At 35.9% G+C, this 14,350-nt stretch overlaps 1 protein-coding gene across 1 annotated transcript in view; it reads right to left on the minus strand.

Annotated features, from left to right (window-relative positions):
* The window catches only part of LOC107299878 (formin-binding protein 1-like), a gene marked incomplete at both ends in the record, with an annotated part of 23,028 nt that overhangs the window by 2,544 nt on the left and 6,134 nt on the right, over window positions 1–14,350 (minus strand). Inside the window, 5 exons of the mRNA XM_015829219.1 lie at window positions 1,928–2,101; window positions 3,653–3,762; window positions 7,163–7,177; window positions 11,442–11,600; window positions 13,408–13,611. Coding sequence (XP_015684705.1) covers window positions 1,928–2,101; window positions 3,653–3,762; window positions 7,163–7,177; window positions 11,442–11,600; window positions 13,408–13,611 — 662 coding nt within the window. The remainder of the gene's footprint in view (window positions 1–1,927; window positions 2,102–3,652; window positions 3,763–7,162; window positions 7,178–11,441; window positions 11,601–13,407; window positions 13,612–14,350) is intronic.

The following is a 14,350-nucleotide window of genomic DNA, read 5'->3' on the forward strand; positions in this document are numbered from 1 at the left end:
TGTGCCAGGATGAAATATAAAAATTCTGTTTATATAACCCCTGCATGCTATATTTCTTGTACATATGTATGTACTTTTAGATTGTTTTAAAGTTGTTTTTTTTAAAGGCACTGGCATACTGCAGTACAAAATGACAGCTTCCAATATAACCTTTATGGTTCCAGTTATCCATTTGGTTTCATATGGGTCTAAAGCAGTGGTTCTCAACCTGTGGGTCGGGACCCCATTTGGGGTTGATCGACCATTTCATGGGGGTCACCAAACAAGGCTGTCCGCCATTTTTTTTTGTCCGCCATTTTCCCCCTTTTCTGGCGGGTGCCTTACTTCCCTTGGGCTGGGCCAGTTGGTGGTCGGCCTGCTCCGTCTCTGCCGCTTGCCAGCTACGCCTCGGCCGGCGCAGGGGGCAGAACCACGCATGTGCGGCGCTCCCGGGCAGGGAAAGTCCTCGACTTACGACCAGTTGGGTAGTCCTCGACTTACGACCGGTTTAGTCCTCGACTTACGACCGATTTAGTCCTTGACTTACGACCGGTTGGGGTCGCGGCATTAAAAAGGTTGAGAACCACTGGTCTAAAGGAATACTCATAGGCAAGTAACTATTTGGAAATATTTTTTCCTCTCCAGGAGAAAACAGACAAATGTAACTGGGGAGTGATAGGGAAAAGAATGCCGAGGAACGTTAAAAAACACTAAAGGGAGTTAGAGAATTGAAGAGCGTTTAGCCTGTGTTGTGGATACACAAACATGCATGTATGGTCAAAGGAAATAAAAATTAAACCCAGAATCAATTCTGTGTTCAGCTATCATGAAACCATCACTTACAAACTCTATAAATATCCAGACAGTTAAATTCATCCCCATTTGAAATGCCAGAGCTAGTAAAACTGTCTTTACCAAACTTTCAATTTTATTTAAGAATTAAGATGACCCAAATATATTCCCTGAAGTGTATTATTTTCAAATGGGACAGATTTAAATAAATAAAATAATAAATCTGTATCTACCGAAGTATTTTTCTAACTAAAGTACTTCCAAATATTATATTAAGTGCAGAAAAGTTACAAACTTTTTGATTCGGTATAAAGGTAAAGGAGTCCTTGTGGATTTTACTCTGCTAGTCATTGTTGACTATAGGGGGGCAATGCTCATCTCTGTTTCAAGGCCGTTAAATCAGCGCTGTCTGAAGAATTTCTGCAGTCATGTGGCCAGCATGACATCATGGAGCGCTGTTACCTTCCCACTGAAGTGTACACTTTCAAACTGCTAGGATGGCAGGAGCTGGGACAAGGACAGAGAGCTCATCCTGTCGCATGGAGCTCGAGTCTCAAACCTGGGCTGCCAGCCTTCCAGTTGACAAGCCCAGTGTCTTAATTGTGGAGATACTGCACTGCTCAATTCAATATAAGTTTTGAATATTTTTAGGTATCTTGCAGGCAAAACCATCCATATAATTACAATCAATTGCTGCATTCAACTGAATATTAAACTGAGTTGGCAAAGACATTGAGGCTGTTGCAAATGGGCTGAAATGCTGCAGCAAAGAGGACTTGCCTACTTTGATCTGAATGACTCTTCGGAACTTGGAGAATGCCTTATTATTATTTATTAAATTTATATTATTTATTAAATTTATATACCGCCCTATCTCCCTTGCGGGACTCAGGGCAGTGAACAGGCAATACTAAAAACCACGAATAAATAAATAGTTTCTGTTTTAAAATCGAATTGAATAATAGGCCTGTTCTAAAAACACACCCATACAAACCCCCCCCACTGAAACACAATCCAAACTACGCCAGGCCGGCCGCACGGAGTAGATGGGCCTTCAGGGCTCGGCGAAAAAGGCGCAGGTCCGCAACTGTACGTAGGTCGGGGGGTAGGTCATTCCAGAGGGCAGGAGCTTGCTTAAGAGACTGAAAAGTTATACTAATCCTTGTCTGAAAAGCTATCCAATGAACAGATTTTAACCTCATTCTTGTGGATTTCCATTCGCAGACGGTCCATGTTGTTCATAGTTTCCATTAATTTTGGCTGAAGACTTCCTGGATCGCCCATTTGTGGATTTTTCTCATACACATCTTTCATTTTGATGAGGGCATCTCTACAGAAAAATGCAATTGTCAGGAGTTCATCAAATGATGTTCAACAGCCTGCCTCTGTTCATCATCCTTTTGGGAGAAAGAGAACTGACTGTATACCAAAACCAGAGGCACTATAATGGGCTACTTATCTGTAATTGTGATTCTTCACTTCATTAATCTGTGAATTCACACAAAAAAGGTTGGGGCTTCCAATGCTTCACAGATCTTGGCAGGAACCTGTCCCCTTTGTGTATCACAACTACTCTTTTGTGTGGCATACGGCACCTTCTAACCTCCTCAATACTCAGATTCAAAAGTTGTATTAAACCCTAACAAAAAGCACAAAAATATCTGAATTTATACATGATCAACTGAAAACCCATAGCTGGCTTCAGTTTTTGTGATTTGTATATATGGATGTGCCTATGTGGTAGAACCAGTGAGATTGATTTTTTTTTCTGAGTTTGCTTTGGATCAAATAAATATATTTTAAAATGTCTAAGTTATCACCCCAAGATGATAAGCATAGAATTTTTCTATAAGATTTTATTTTACATAAAGGATATCTCCTCTCTTAACAGTTCTTTCCTGGAACTACAGTATTTTACACATGAATGAAATTATATTTTGACTACTGTTGGATTTGGAACAATTAAAATTTTGTCAGGTACAGGTTGTGAACTATTCTTTCACGGACACTTATTACTATTTTCACAAGAATTATTCCTACAGTTCTTGATTTATGAGGATTGGGAATTACAATGGCCTCAGAATGGGTGTTTTTTACGGCCTCTAAATCACTGCCGGCCATTGTAAAATGTTGCGCTCACCCCACCATTTACAGCCGGTTGCCGCAACCCAGAGTCACATGACCACATTTTGTTTCCAGCCCCCCCCCCCAAATCCATTAGGAAGAAGGGTCTGCTTAATGACTGCACCATTTGCTTGATGACTGTGTGATTCGCTTAACAATCACTGCAAAAAAAGATCATGAAAATAAGTCTGGTCACATAGGTGCCTCGATTTACAACTGTAACAGCTTACACTGGATTTCCGATCCCAATTGTGGTTGAAAATCGAGGACTATCTATAGTTTTTACTTTCTAGATACTTATTATCTCATTTTTCTTTCCCTATTTATACACGTTATAATTGTCCCTATTCATACACTTTATAATTCCTATCACTACTCTTATCTTCATTCTTGCCATGTTCCCTTACATATTTAGATGCTGGTTATCAATTTATTCTTTCTTTGCATTCTACTCAAACAATAAATTCTCATTTTATCACAGCCAGGGGAAGATAATTGTTTACAAAGTGAAAGAAGAGCATTCCATCATCTTTCTGGGAATAAAAGCTGAGCTTTAGTGCTCCATAAAGGTGGACTGGTTATCATCCAAAGCCTATAAATGTGAATCACACACAGATCACAACTGAAGAACCAAAATTCCAAATGCTTAGGAGGATTTATGATAAATCAAACCAGATGGATGCTTGGAGTGAAAGAGTTTCAAATTCTAGGTAGAGCGAAATAAAATCAGCATCAAGAGTCAGAATAACATAAATACTTTTGATCTGTCTCTTTCTGTAGTTCTCTGTTAAGCTCATCAATCCGCTGCTGAAGTTTTTTCCGCCTTTGTTCTGGTGGCAAGTGACTGAAATCTTCTTGGGAAGGACCCTGAAACCAAAGAAAATACAACACTTAGAAATGGTAGCTCTCCCACTGATATTTCTGTTGGCAGTAAACCTAACAGTATATTTCTTTGCTGTATAATGCAGTTGAAAGAAATAATTTACTCACTTCAATAATGCTGCAAACTATAGAACTAGAAAAAAACGTATATCTAATACTGAATTTGGTATCTTGATGATCTACTGTTCTTTGCTACTCCAAAGCAACAATTGAACAATCTGCAAATGGATGTGATGGGTTACTATATTCTTTCCCAATATGCTTAGAGTATTACAATATTCTTCCTTATTACAAACAACAGAACAAGAGATAATAAGCTTAAGTTCTAGAAAAGGAAATTGGATTAATATGTTAATAAGAGAATTGTAATACATTTTCTTGCAATTTTGGAAATTATTTGAAGGAGAAAAACAATCTCCAGGAATAGTATAGATTTATTAATCTATTTGCTGTAGCAACATCCAAAAAGGCTATAATATAGAATACATACTTGGGTTTTTTCTTCAAATCATATAAATGTTTTGCCACTTTTTAAAAGGATTCCTCTAAAAAGACATAAACCCTGATAACTAGAATCTGGAAGCCAATCTCAGGAATGCAAACTCCTTTCCCAAAATGAAGATACATTTCAGTTTGAACTGTGGTTAAGCAGTACATTTGTACCAATATCAACGTAAGTAGTTAGATGTTTTACTCAAATTTGAAATGTTAATTTAACACAAGAATACTTGTATTATGTTGGGAGTTTTTAAAGCTGTGATTATAGTGCAGGACACATCGTGTAGTATTTTGCCAACAAGGTTTCCCTTTATTATTTTACTGTAAATAAAACTAATATTGGTAAAGCTCTGTCAGCACAAGAGTGAATGCAATAGGAGTACACAGTAAGGATCTATCTAGTTTGATTGTGTAACTCTTAGTTAAAAATCGGTCTTCACAAACCCATTTACCTGTAATAAAGGTCATTCTTTAGCCCAAAAGAGATTTCTTATGAAGAAAAGCTATTAAAGAGCTTGGAAGTAGTCAGTCTCAAACTTCACTGAAAACACGTTGAAATTTTCTCCAAACAGGGAAGATCACATGCCAAAGAACAAAATTGGTTCTTTGACAGAAAATCAAGAACAGCAGCACCCCAAATCTAAAAACCAACAGCCACTTCTTTTTAGCCTTTATTTCTTGTTTCCCGTAGCACATGATGGCAAATTAATTTCATGATATAATTCGCTCTATTTTCTGGAAAGCTTGATTTGGGAATAGTTACATCATACCCCTAAATCAAATTACTTGGCATGAGCGCAGACTGAATTTAAACAGAAACCTTTTTTTTAATAACCTACAGAAAGTTCATTTCCAAATCCTGATATATTGAAGAGAATACAAGCAATTTCTATCACATTCAACGCTGGGAACATAATTAGCAAACCTCAAACTATAAACAAGCTGTTACAAAGAAAGATTCACAAATCCACCTACTTGAACACATGTAATTAACAATTTAATAAATTAACTGGTTAATTACAAGCCAAAGAGGAATTTACAAGCCTTTATTTTAATGGTTTACCATCTGTTTAGAGAAGCTAAACAAGGCAGGCTTGTTAAGTCCAGTTTTCTACATAATTTCATACTAATTTTTCTAGATCAGTAGTTTTACTGCAGTAGTTTTTTTCAGGAGAGGCTGTCTAGTGAACATCTAAATACAATATGGTAAAACATAATGATTTTGTAACATCTTACATTCCATCATTACGATTCAACTGATGTTAGTGGTGTTCTTATGCCACTTAAGAAAAAGATTTTCTTGGGAACTTTTTCTATTCTTAAATATAACACTGGAATCACCACCATGCACAAAAAATATCCCATAAGGGCTAGAGAGAGCCAAGTTCCAAAGAAATTGAATGGGATGGGGGACTGAAAATCCAGGCATTCTTACAAGAATGCTGCCTTCAAAACTGATCTCAGATAACTGCCTTCAGTATAATAAGCAACATTTGTTTCTAGTTTTCCCCACCATATTTATTGAATTTCTATTGAATTCTGTGTAATTTTATGTCAAAAAATTAATATAACTGTCAGGAGTATCTGCAGGGATGTGTGCCCTGTCTATTTTGTGTGCATATTGTGGTGATGCACATATCCAAAAGGGGCAGAGCTTCCAGCAAAATATTGGTCTCCTTATTTTGACAAAAGCAGAAGGAGGCTATGGATTCTACTTATTTACGAAAATTAAGTTTTATGCTTTCTTTATCAATTGCAAAGATAGCTGAAATTATATTTACATCTTCCCTTTCTTTTTTTCCTAAGTCTATTAATTTTTCCAGCAACTTTTTATTACATTAAACAGTAGAAACATATAAATTTTCCTATTGATTCACAAAATAAACTAAAACATTTTCCAGTATTATGACTGCAGACATTAGGTTTGAACAGTTTTATTATTAGAATAACCTCTTAATATTTCTTTTATCACAGTAAATTATACTCAAGCGTCAAGTTTCATTTTCCATTGCTTCCATAATAGCATTCTACATCGATAGTAGAATTAGCTTGATATATTTCAATGTTATTTTAAATTCATTTTTTAAAAATATGCAAATGATGTAAATAGAACTTTAACTAAAAATGGATGTTGATACGTTTGTTTTTTTTAAACCAAACCTGCTTACAACAGGTCTAGTATATAAAACTGCACTGGAAAATATGTTAAGGATATTTTTTCTAAGTCACGTTTGCAAAGATTTTCTAAATGTATGTTAAAGAAAAGGATGATGGATTATTTCATCAAAATGAACCAGCTTTACATGACTTCTAAATAATGGATAAACTCCTATATAATGTAAGACTTCTTATACAAAGCTAATTTTCCTCTTTTCTTCCCTAAATGCTCCTTGTATGCTTCATCTATTATCTTCAAAAACTTCAGAGCATCTTGGGAAGATGTAGAAAGACCCTGTTTATTCTGGAATTGGATGCAGAAATAGGACTTCACCCTCCCCAAATAATTGTAAATATTCAGTAATTCAAACAGGACAATTCTATATCACGCCACACTGATTTTTTGCCCCACAGACCCAATTCAAATGTGTGTAATTTGTATAACAGAGCTCAAAAGTAAGCTCTAGGTGAAATTATTTTCATTTCATAAAGACAATGCGTAAACACATCCTACTTTGTAAGATGAATTATATCTTTATCAGACCAGTAATACAATCTATAAAATAGCAGGAAATTGTTTACAGCAAGCACAAACGAACTATGAGACAAAGTGACAAACGAAAGTATGCACACATCTGACTGACTCAAAAGCAACTACGAAATGGATAAGCTATTACATGCTATTTTTACGAATTACAGCAGACAGGTGTAGACAGTATACACGCCTTACCGTCTTCATCGACCACTGACCAAGTTTAGTTGAAAACAGAAAGAAACAGGAAATTATTTGCATACTTCCAACCAGTATTTAGGAAGACTTTTGAATGTAAAATATCCACCCAATACCAGCTAATCTGGCATATATTATTCAGAAGCAACTCTCACTGAATTCACTAAGGTTTGCTATCAAGCATAAATAGTACTACATTCCTTATTATGAAATATTCTATTGTTATGCTCATTTTAAACATCACCTAAAGTACCACAATAGTATACATGGAGGTCGCAGGCAGCCATGGTTTAAAACAGAAGCAATAGTCTAACAGTTTAGAAGTACACAATACCTTTGATATTTTACTATTTCTACCAAAAAAAAGCACATGGGAATGCTATACAATGCAGAAGCATTTGACAATGACAATGACCTTAGGTTTAGAGTCAAAATCTACAGTATACGCTTATTTAACTTTGAAAAAAATGCCAATATTTAAACGAAGCTCCCAAATTCTGTGTCTCGTGTAGTTCTTTAGTCCTTTTTAGCTAGGTTTATCTATATAGGAAAACAGTAAAAGCAAAGTCATTCACGTGTTTTCCTCTGTTTTTGATATGTTCAGCTATCAACAGATGGCTAAAGCTATGAGTAGTTAAAGTCCATGCCATTTTATTCTGGGGGGAAAAAGTGTATTTGAATTATCCTGTTCCTCATAATAGTTATTTCTTGATTATTTTCTATTTTTAAAAATGATAACCAAAGGGTGATGATAAAGAGGGCTGGACTAGAAGACCTTCAAGGTCCAGTCCAGTCCAGTCCATTCTATATGATACAGAAATTGTTGGGTTTTTAAATGTTTAGCCATTTTGTCCAATATAGAAAATGCTATTTCAAGTCAGAATGTTGATTATAAATTAAAAATAGAATACAGAATAATGGGGTTGGAAAGGACCTTGGAGGTCTTCTAGTCCAACCCCCTGCTCAGGCAGGAAACCCTATATCATTTCAGACAAATGGTTGTCCAATCTCTTGTTAAAAACTTCCAGTGTTGGAGCATTCACCGCTTCTGGAGTCAAGTTGTTCCACTGATTAATTGTTCTGTCAGGAAATTTCTCCTTAGTTCTAGGTTGCTCCTCTCCTTGCTTAGTTTCCATCCGTTGCTTCTTGTCCTGCCTTCAGGTGCTTTGGAGAATAGATTGACCCTCTCTTCTTTGTGGCAGCCCCTTAGATATTGGAACACTGCTAATAAAATGAAGTGTGCCAATTTGGCATGAACAAACAAACCTCTCCTGAGCTATGAAATGGGACTATATATATTTCCTTTTTTATACAACACGAAATCATTTAACATTTCCCAATCAGTACGGGAGATCAGATTCTAGATTCTAGCCCTCATAATGAAAGCCAATGTCCTTACAGTGATTGTCCCTTTCATTTTTTATGGTGAGGCAGGCAGCATATAAAATTAATAAATAAATATAAATGCTCAAGACTTAAAGTTGCATCTGGAGAACTCTCACAGTATTCTTAAATTAAATTTTATTAATTTGGGCAGCTATCATTTTTTTCAAATATGGAGTTATTCAATAGATCTTCTCAACAGAGCCATCATGATTAATAGTTAAGAAAATGGAGATAATGTAAACTGTGTTTTTTTTAATGATTTACAAACTTATTAAAGATAAGTTTCTCTTGCTGCATTAATGGATGCAAAACTGCTATATAAGAATGAGATGTAATGTGAGTGCAAAATCTAGCTAAGCTTCAGAGATACAAAGGAAGCCTAAGAAATATTTTATCATCTCTAGCATCCTTAATTCCAACCAGAGACGAGAACTCTTGCCAAATTAGCTTTTTCTCGCCTCATAAAATCTATCTGAAAAACCTAAGTGTGGAAGAATAACAAAATTATAATCCAAATGTATGTTTTTAATGAAGTCTAATAATCTAATTTGTTCTGAATGAACGGGCAAGGGGTTTTTTGGTTCAAAATTTGCAACTTTTTAGGCTAAAGAGCAAGAATTATAGATTAAAACCAGATGCTGAATGGAAAAATGACTGCGTTCTAATCTAAGACAAGGAAATTATAAGAAATCCATAGTCAGAAGAGAAAAAAGGGAGCAAAGCAGCTCACTACAATGAGAACCTATCTAATAATTAACTAGAACCGCTTATGATATCTTTGGACTCTGAACTGCTTCTCTCAAGACCAACGTGCTCAACTATAATAAGTATATAGTGTTATAATTTTGATTCCACTGTGCAAGTGTGTGTGTATAGAAGGGGAATTCATTAAATTTCTGGTTATCAAGACTCAGGATTAAACTCCCACATATGAAAGAATGTATTTCAGAGCAAATAATCTTATGCTAGTTCATTTGTCGTGGAATAATAAATATTGGTTGGAGATTACTTCTTCCTTAGAAAAAAAAACTCCATTTGCAGAATCTGCCAGTATAAATTAGTAAGCACACTTCCTGAACTGCACTCGTAATAGTAATCCATAAATGAGTGAACAAACATGTCCTTCAAGAAATAACAGTAAATTAGCCACTAGAGTGAAGAACACTGCATTTAAATGTTATTTAAATAAGCATTATATATTAAAATGAAAAGAGACAGACATGTGTGTGAATTATTAAAGTGCAGGCAGATATTTCAAAAAATGAAAATATGTTTCCCAGAAGCTAGCCTTTTAAGATATCCCATTACAATCAATAATCTGAAAAATTAAAAAGCCTGCTAATATTCAAGGTGGCATATAATGGGTTTTAACATTCATTATACAAAATTCACAGCATACTTAAAAATATATGCTCTGATCATGAATCAGAGTCAGTTCACAGGTTGTCAAGGCTAAACTCAAATTAACACTAGAGGGCAATAACATGGAGGTAGGCCCACAACTTACGACTACAAATGAACCCAAAATTTCTGTTGCTAAATGAGACAGTTGTTAAGCAAGTTTTGGCTCATTTTTCAACCTCTGTTACCACAGTTAAGTGAATCACTGAAGTTGTTAACTGTTAGTAACACAGTTATTAAGTGAATCTGGCTTCCCAATTGATTTTACTTTTCAGAGGGTCACAAAAGATGATCACGTAATCCCCAGAACATTATGACGGTCACAAATATGAACCAGTTACCAAGCATCCCAATTGTGATCATGTAACCATTGGGGATGCTTCAACGGTTGTTAAGTGTGAAAAAACAGTCATAAGTCAACTTTTTTTCAGTGATGTTGTAACTTTGAACGGCCACTAAATGAACTGTGGTTAAGTCGAGGACTACCTGTAATTGGACTTGTGCCTGATCACTTTACAATAACAAATATCTGAGGAGAGGCACGTGATAGAAACACATCTTTCTGACTAGACCACATACATGTCTTGGGAAGCTCATAGTGAAATCTTGGATCCACTGTTCATGTATGAAGTCAGAGGTACAAAGCAAAAAATATTGGGAATTCAATCATAAAGAACTGGTCTCTACTAAAACTCATAATCAACCAATAGTAACTATATATGTGGATGACATTTTTATTAGCAGCAATTAAAAAAAAACAAAGATCTTGGAACAGGTACAATATCCTTGCCTAGACTTCCTAGAGCAGGGATAGGCAACCTTGGCTCTTTTATGACCCGTGGACTTCAACTCCCAGAATTCCTGAGCAAGCATGGCTGGCTCAGGAATTCTGGGAGTTGAAATCCACGAGTCATAAAAGAGCCAAGGTTGCCTACCCCTGTCCTAGAGGATGGGTCAAGGGGAAATGCATCATCAGACTTGCCATGCACAGCTTCTTGGAAGAAGGTTGGAACAAAAGAATTTTAAAATAATTGTACCTGCCTTTCCTCATAATTATTTATTATAAACATCTGAAGTAAGTATGGGTGGCTGTCAGCATGACTTTTTTAAAATCTCTCGGAAAATCTAAACCTCTTTTGTTAAAGAAGTCAGAAAACAAGATAGAAATCGACCCTTTTTAAAAACAATTATCTCACTTCTCTTTCCTTAACAATTTCTAGTGCCCAATGCTATATTAATATTAATGCCAATATTAAACACACTCAGGAAACAATGAGAACATGCACTCAGCATCTTCTTTGTAATACCATCAGAGTCAGCTGTTTCTAACGTTAACATTCATCGTGGTGCTAAGCAGAGCTTTTTCACAACATGGAATTAAGCAACATGACTGTCGACCGCACCACTGCCAGTAGAAAAGCTACGATGGTGGAAGCCACACAGAAGCACACCACAGCGCCATCATGCACCTAATACAACTCATAAAACTTACCCCTCTTTTGAGGCTTTTGAAAGAAGGCATTCTGGGCTTCCCTGTCTTTATTTCATTCATGCAATAATGCATTTGTTCAATGGAGAATATGGGATACTGGGAACCATTAGAAGTACTGGACGTATATAAACTAGTAGGGGTAAGGGGTGGGGACTGTGGCTGATATGAAAAGAAAGGAAGAGATAAGGCAAGCATTCAAAGTGATGAAAATTCTGTCTTTTCCTTTCAACACAGAAACAAATGATGGGTTGGATCCAGAGTAACAAAGGAACAAATTTCTGCAAACCGAATGCTCCCACAACTGGAAGGGGAGATTTTAACCAAATGACCCCTACTTCTGAAACCCATAGTAACCATCCTCTCATAAATATGCTTCAGAAGACTGGAGGACTTTAAAAATAATATGAAAGGTGGAACCGGAGGTGGAGAGAGGGAAAATGTGAAAATAATCTTCTTTACGTAGCCTCCATTGCACGATTCACTTTAGAGAATGGGGAAAAAAATCTTCCATATCAGCACACAGAGTCTGGATCCAAGCCCATAACATTTTATATTTTCATCATTACAATTATCAGCATCAGAATGTATCATCATAAAACCTATATCATAATAAAAATAATTTATACTATTTAAGGCATCACAAAGCTCTTTTTTTTAACTACCAAAATGATAAATACACCACACTGAGCTCACAAGAATTTCAAAATCACAATGAAAGCTATCCTTTGGGACTAACTCAAAAACACACCAATAAACTTCGGTCATAAAAGGAAATACATACAATAGGCATTGATATTTTATTTATATGTACATGTGGTGTCATTTGCTTCTTGCTATGAAAAAATGAAAATTAAAACCTTATTTTATCCCAAATTTGGATGTCCATTTTAACAATACATGAAACCAGTGGCTTCAAATATTAATAGAGATACACCATGCAGTCAGATTTTACAATGGCATTCTTTCATTTAAAGCAGGCATGTCCAACCTTTTAGTTTGCCTGGACTGCACTGGGTGAAGAGGAAGTGTCTTGGGCTGCATATAAATATATAATATAGTTAATGTACATGAATTCACATAATAATATTAAAAGTTTACAGTATTTTGGGATGCATTACTAGCTGCCCAGGGCCAAATGTGGCTCACAGGTTGGACAAGCCTGATCTGAAGTATTAACATTTTCTACACAAATTTCCCATACAATCCACCATAATTCAATTGCTCATCCCAATGTCAACAATATCTACAGTTATAAGGTCAACTTAGACTTAGATATTATTAGTTTTTCATACTTCGAAAGGAATTAACACTAACTTCCATTTGAACCTTTAGGTCACCCTCTTCTCAACAATATTCACTTTTTCACAAGTTTTATCTTATAAATATGAAACCATACTCAACAAAGCTTCACCAGGACAAACAAAGCTTAAACGAACTATACTCTTATCTGTACTACATTTGTCATGTAAGTTAAAACCCTCAACCGATTGTGCTTATTAATTTCTCTCCAGTCCACCAGAACACTTCTATTTCAACAAGTATAATTCCACATGGATAGCAAGATATTGCATGATGTTAACAGTTCAGCAACAACAACAGAGGCTGCTACAACTGTTCAGATCAGCTACAAGAGTCTCTGTCCAAGTCACTGTCTGGTATGGATTACAATATTTTTACAATTCCAGGAGAATTTCTGTATTTATAGTCCTAATCAGTCACAGTATATGCTTTTGACTTGCTGGGACTCAGCTGCTGGAATGCCATAGTTGAATTATGTAGGGATGAGAGACCAAAATGTTCATAATAGCAGTTATACTCTGGAACATACTAGAACCCAGTTTCTAAAATGAACAGTTTTGCCCACAAAAATCGATCTGATTATTCTGTTGCAAAAGGTAACATTTAATCACTGAATTACAACCTTGAATGTGCGTGCAATCATAGGATACATTTCAATTTTCTTTACCTTTGGTTTTTTTCCAAAGAGCCAGAGTTTGCCCTTAGCTTTGCCCACAGTAGTTTTTGCATCGATTTTCATTCCTTCCTGTTTCGGGGTACTAATTGTTCCATCAGAAACAGTCCTATAAATGTGTTGACTGTAATCTTCAAATGGAAAATCTCCAGGAGGTTCAAAGCCAGACTTAAAGGAGTCTATTACTATTTGAGAATCCTTTATGAGAGAAATTTACAGAGTTAATGGCTTAAATATCGCATTTAACTAATATTATACTGAAAGACTATCTGTTCTTCAAGGCACTCCAGATCAGGAAACCAAAATCATGAATACTAATACTACTTTTATTGTTAAGGTTATAGCAACAGAATCTTGCAAGGCTGAAAGCGCCACCCCCACCCCCGACTTTATCTTCCCGAGAACTAGGAAGGATCAATTCTGAGGTGATTCCTCAAAACACATTTCTGGTTTGAACTCAGATTTTTGTTTGTTTTTTAACTGACCACTGTCTAGGTTGCAGCTCTTCCTCCAGTCTCTCAAGGTTATTCCTTCTGCCCATTATACTACCAAAATCCAATAGTCTCCTTTTGGTATATGTAAAAATATTAGACTGGGTTTTTTTTCCAAACAGACAATATTAAATAGCCACAGTGCTTAGAGAGATAAAAATATCAATGAAACATGGTATATTTCTTTAATTAACTATAATCAGATATGCAAACCTGAAACCCCACCAATAAGACTGGCTGCCATATCTGCTGGAATTTGATTGCAAACAATACAATCTGTCCTTGTTTAGCAACTCCGGGAACAGAGACTAAGCCAACCGTGTGTGTGTGTGTGTGTGTGTGTGTGTGTGTGTGTGTGAGAGAGAGAGAGAGAGAGAGAGAGAGAGAGAGAGAGAGAGAGAGAGAGAGAGAGAGAGAGAGAGAGAGAGAGAGAGAGAGAGAGAGAG

Source organism: Protobothrops mucrosquamatus, unplaced genomic scaffold, assembly GCF_001527695.2.
Source record: "Protobothrops mucrosquamatus isolate PMUCROS unplaced genomic scaffold, P.Mucros_1.0 scaffold5651, whole genome shotgun sequence".
Classification (NCBI taxonomy): Eukaryota; Metazoa; Chordata; class Lepidosauria; order Squamata; family Viperidae; genus Protobothrops; species Protobothrops mucrosquamatus.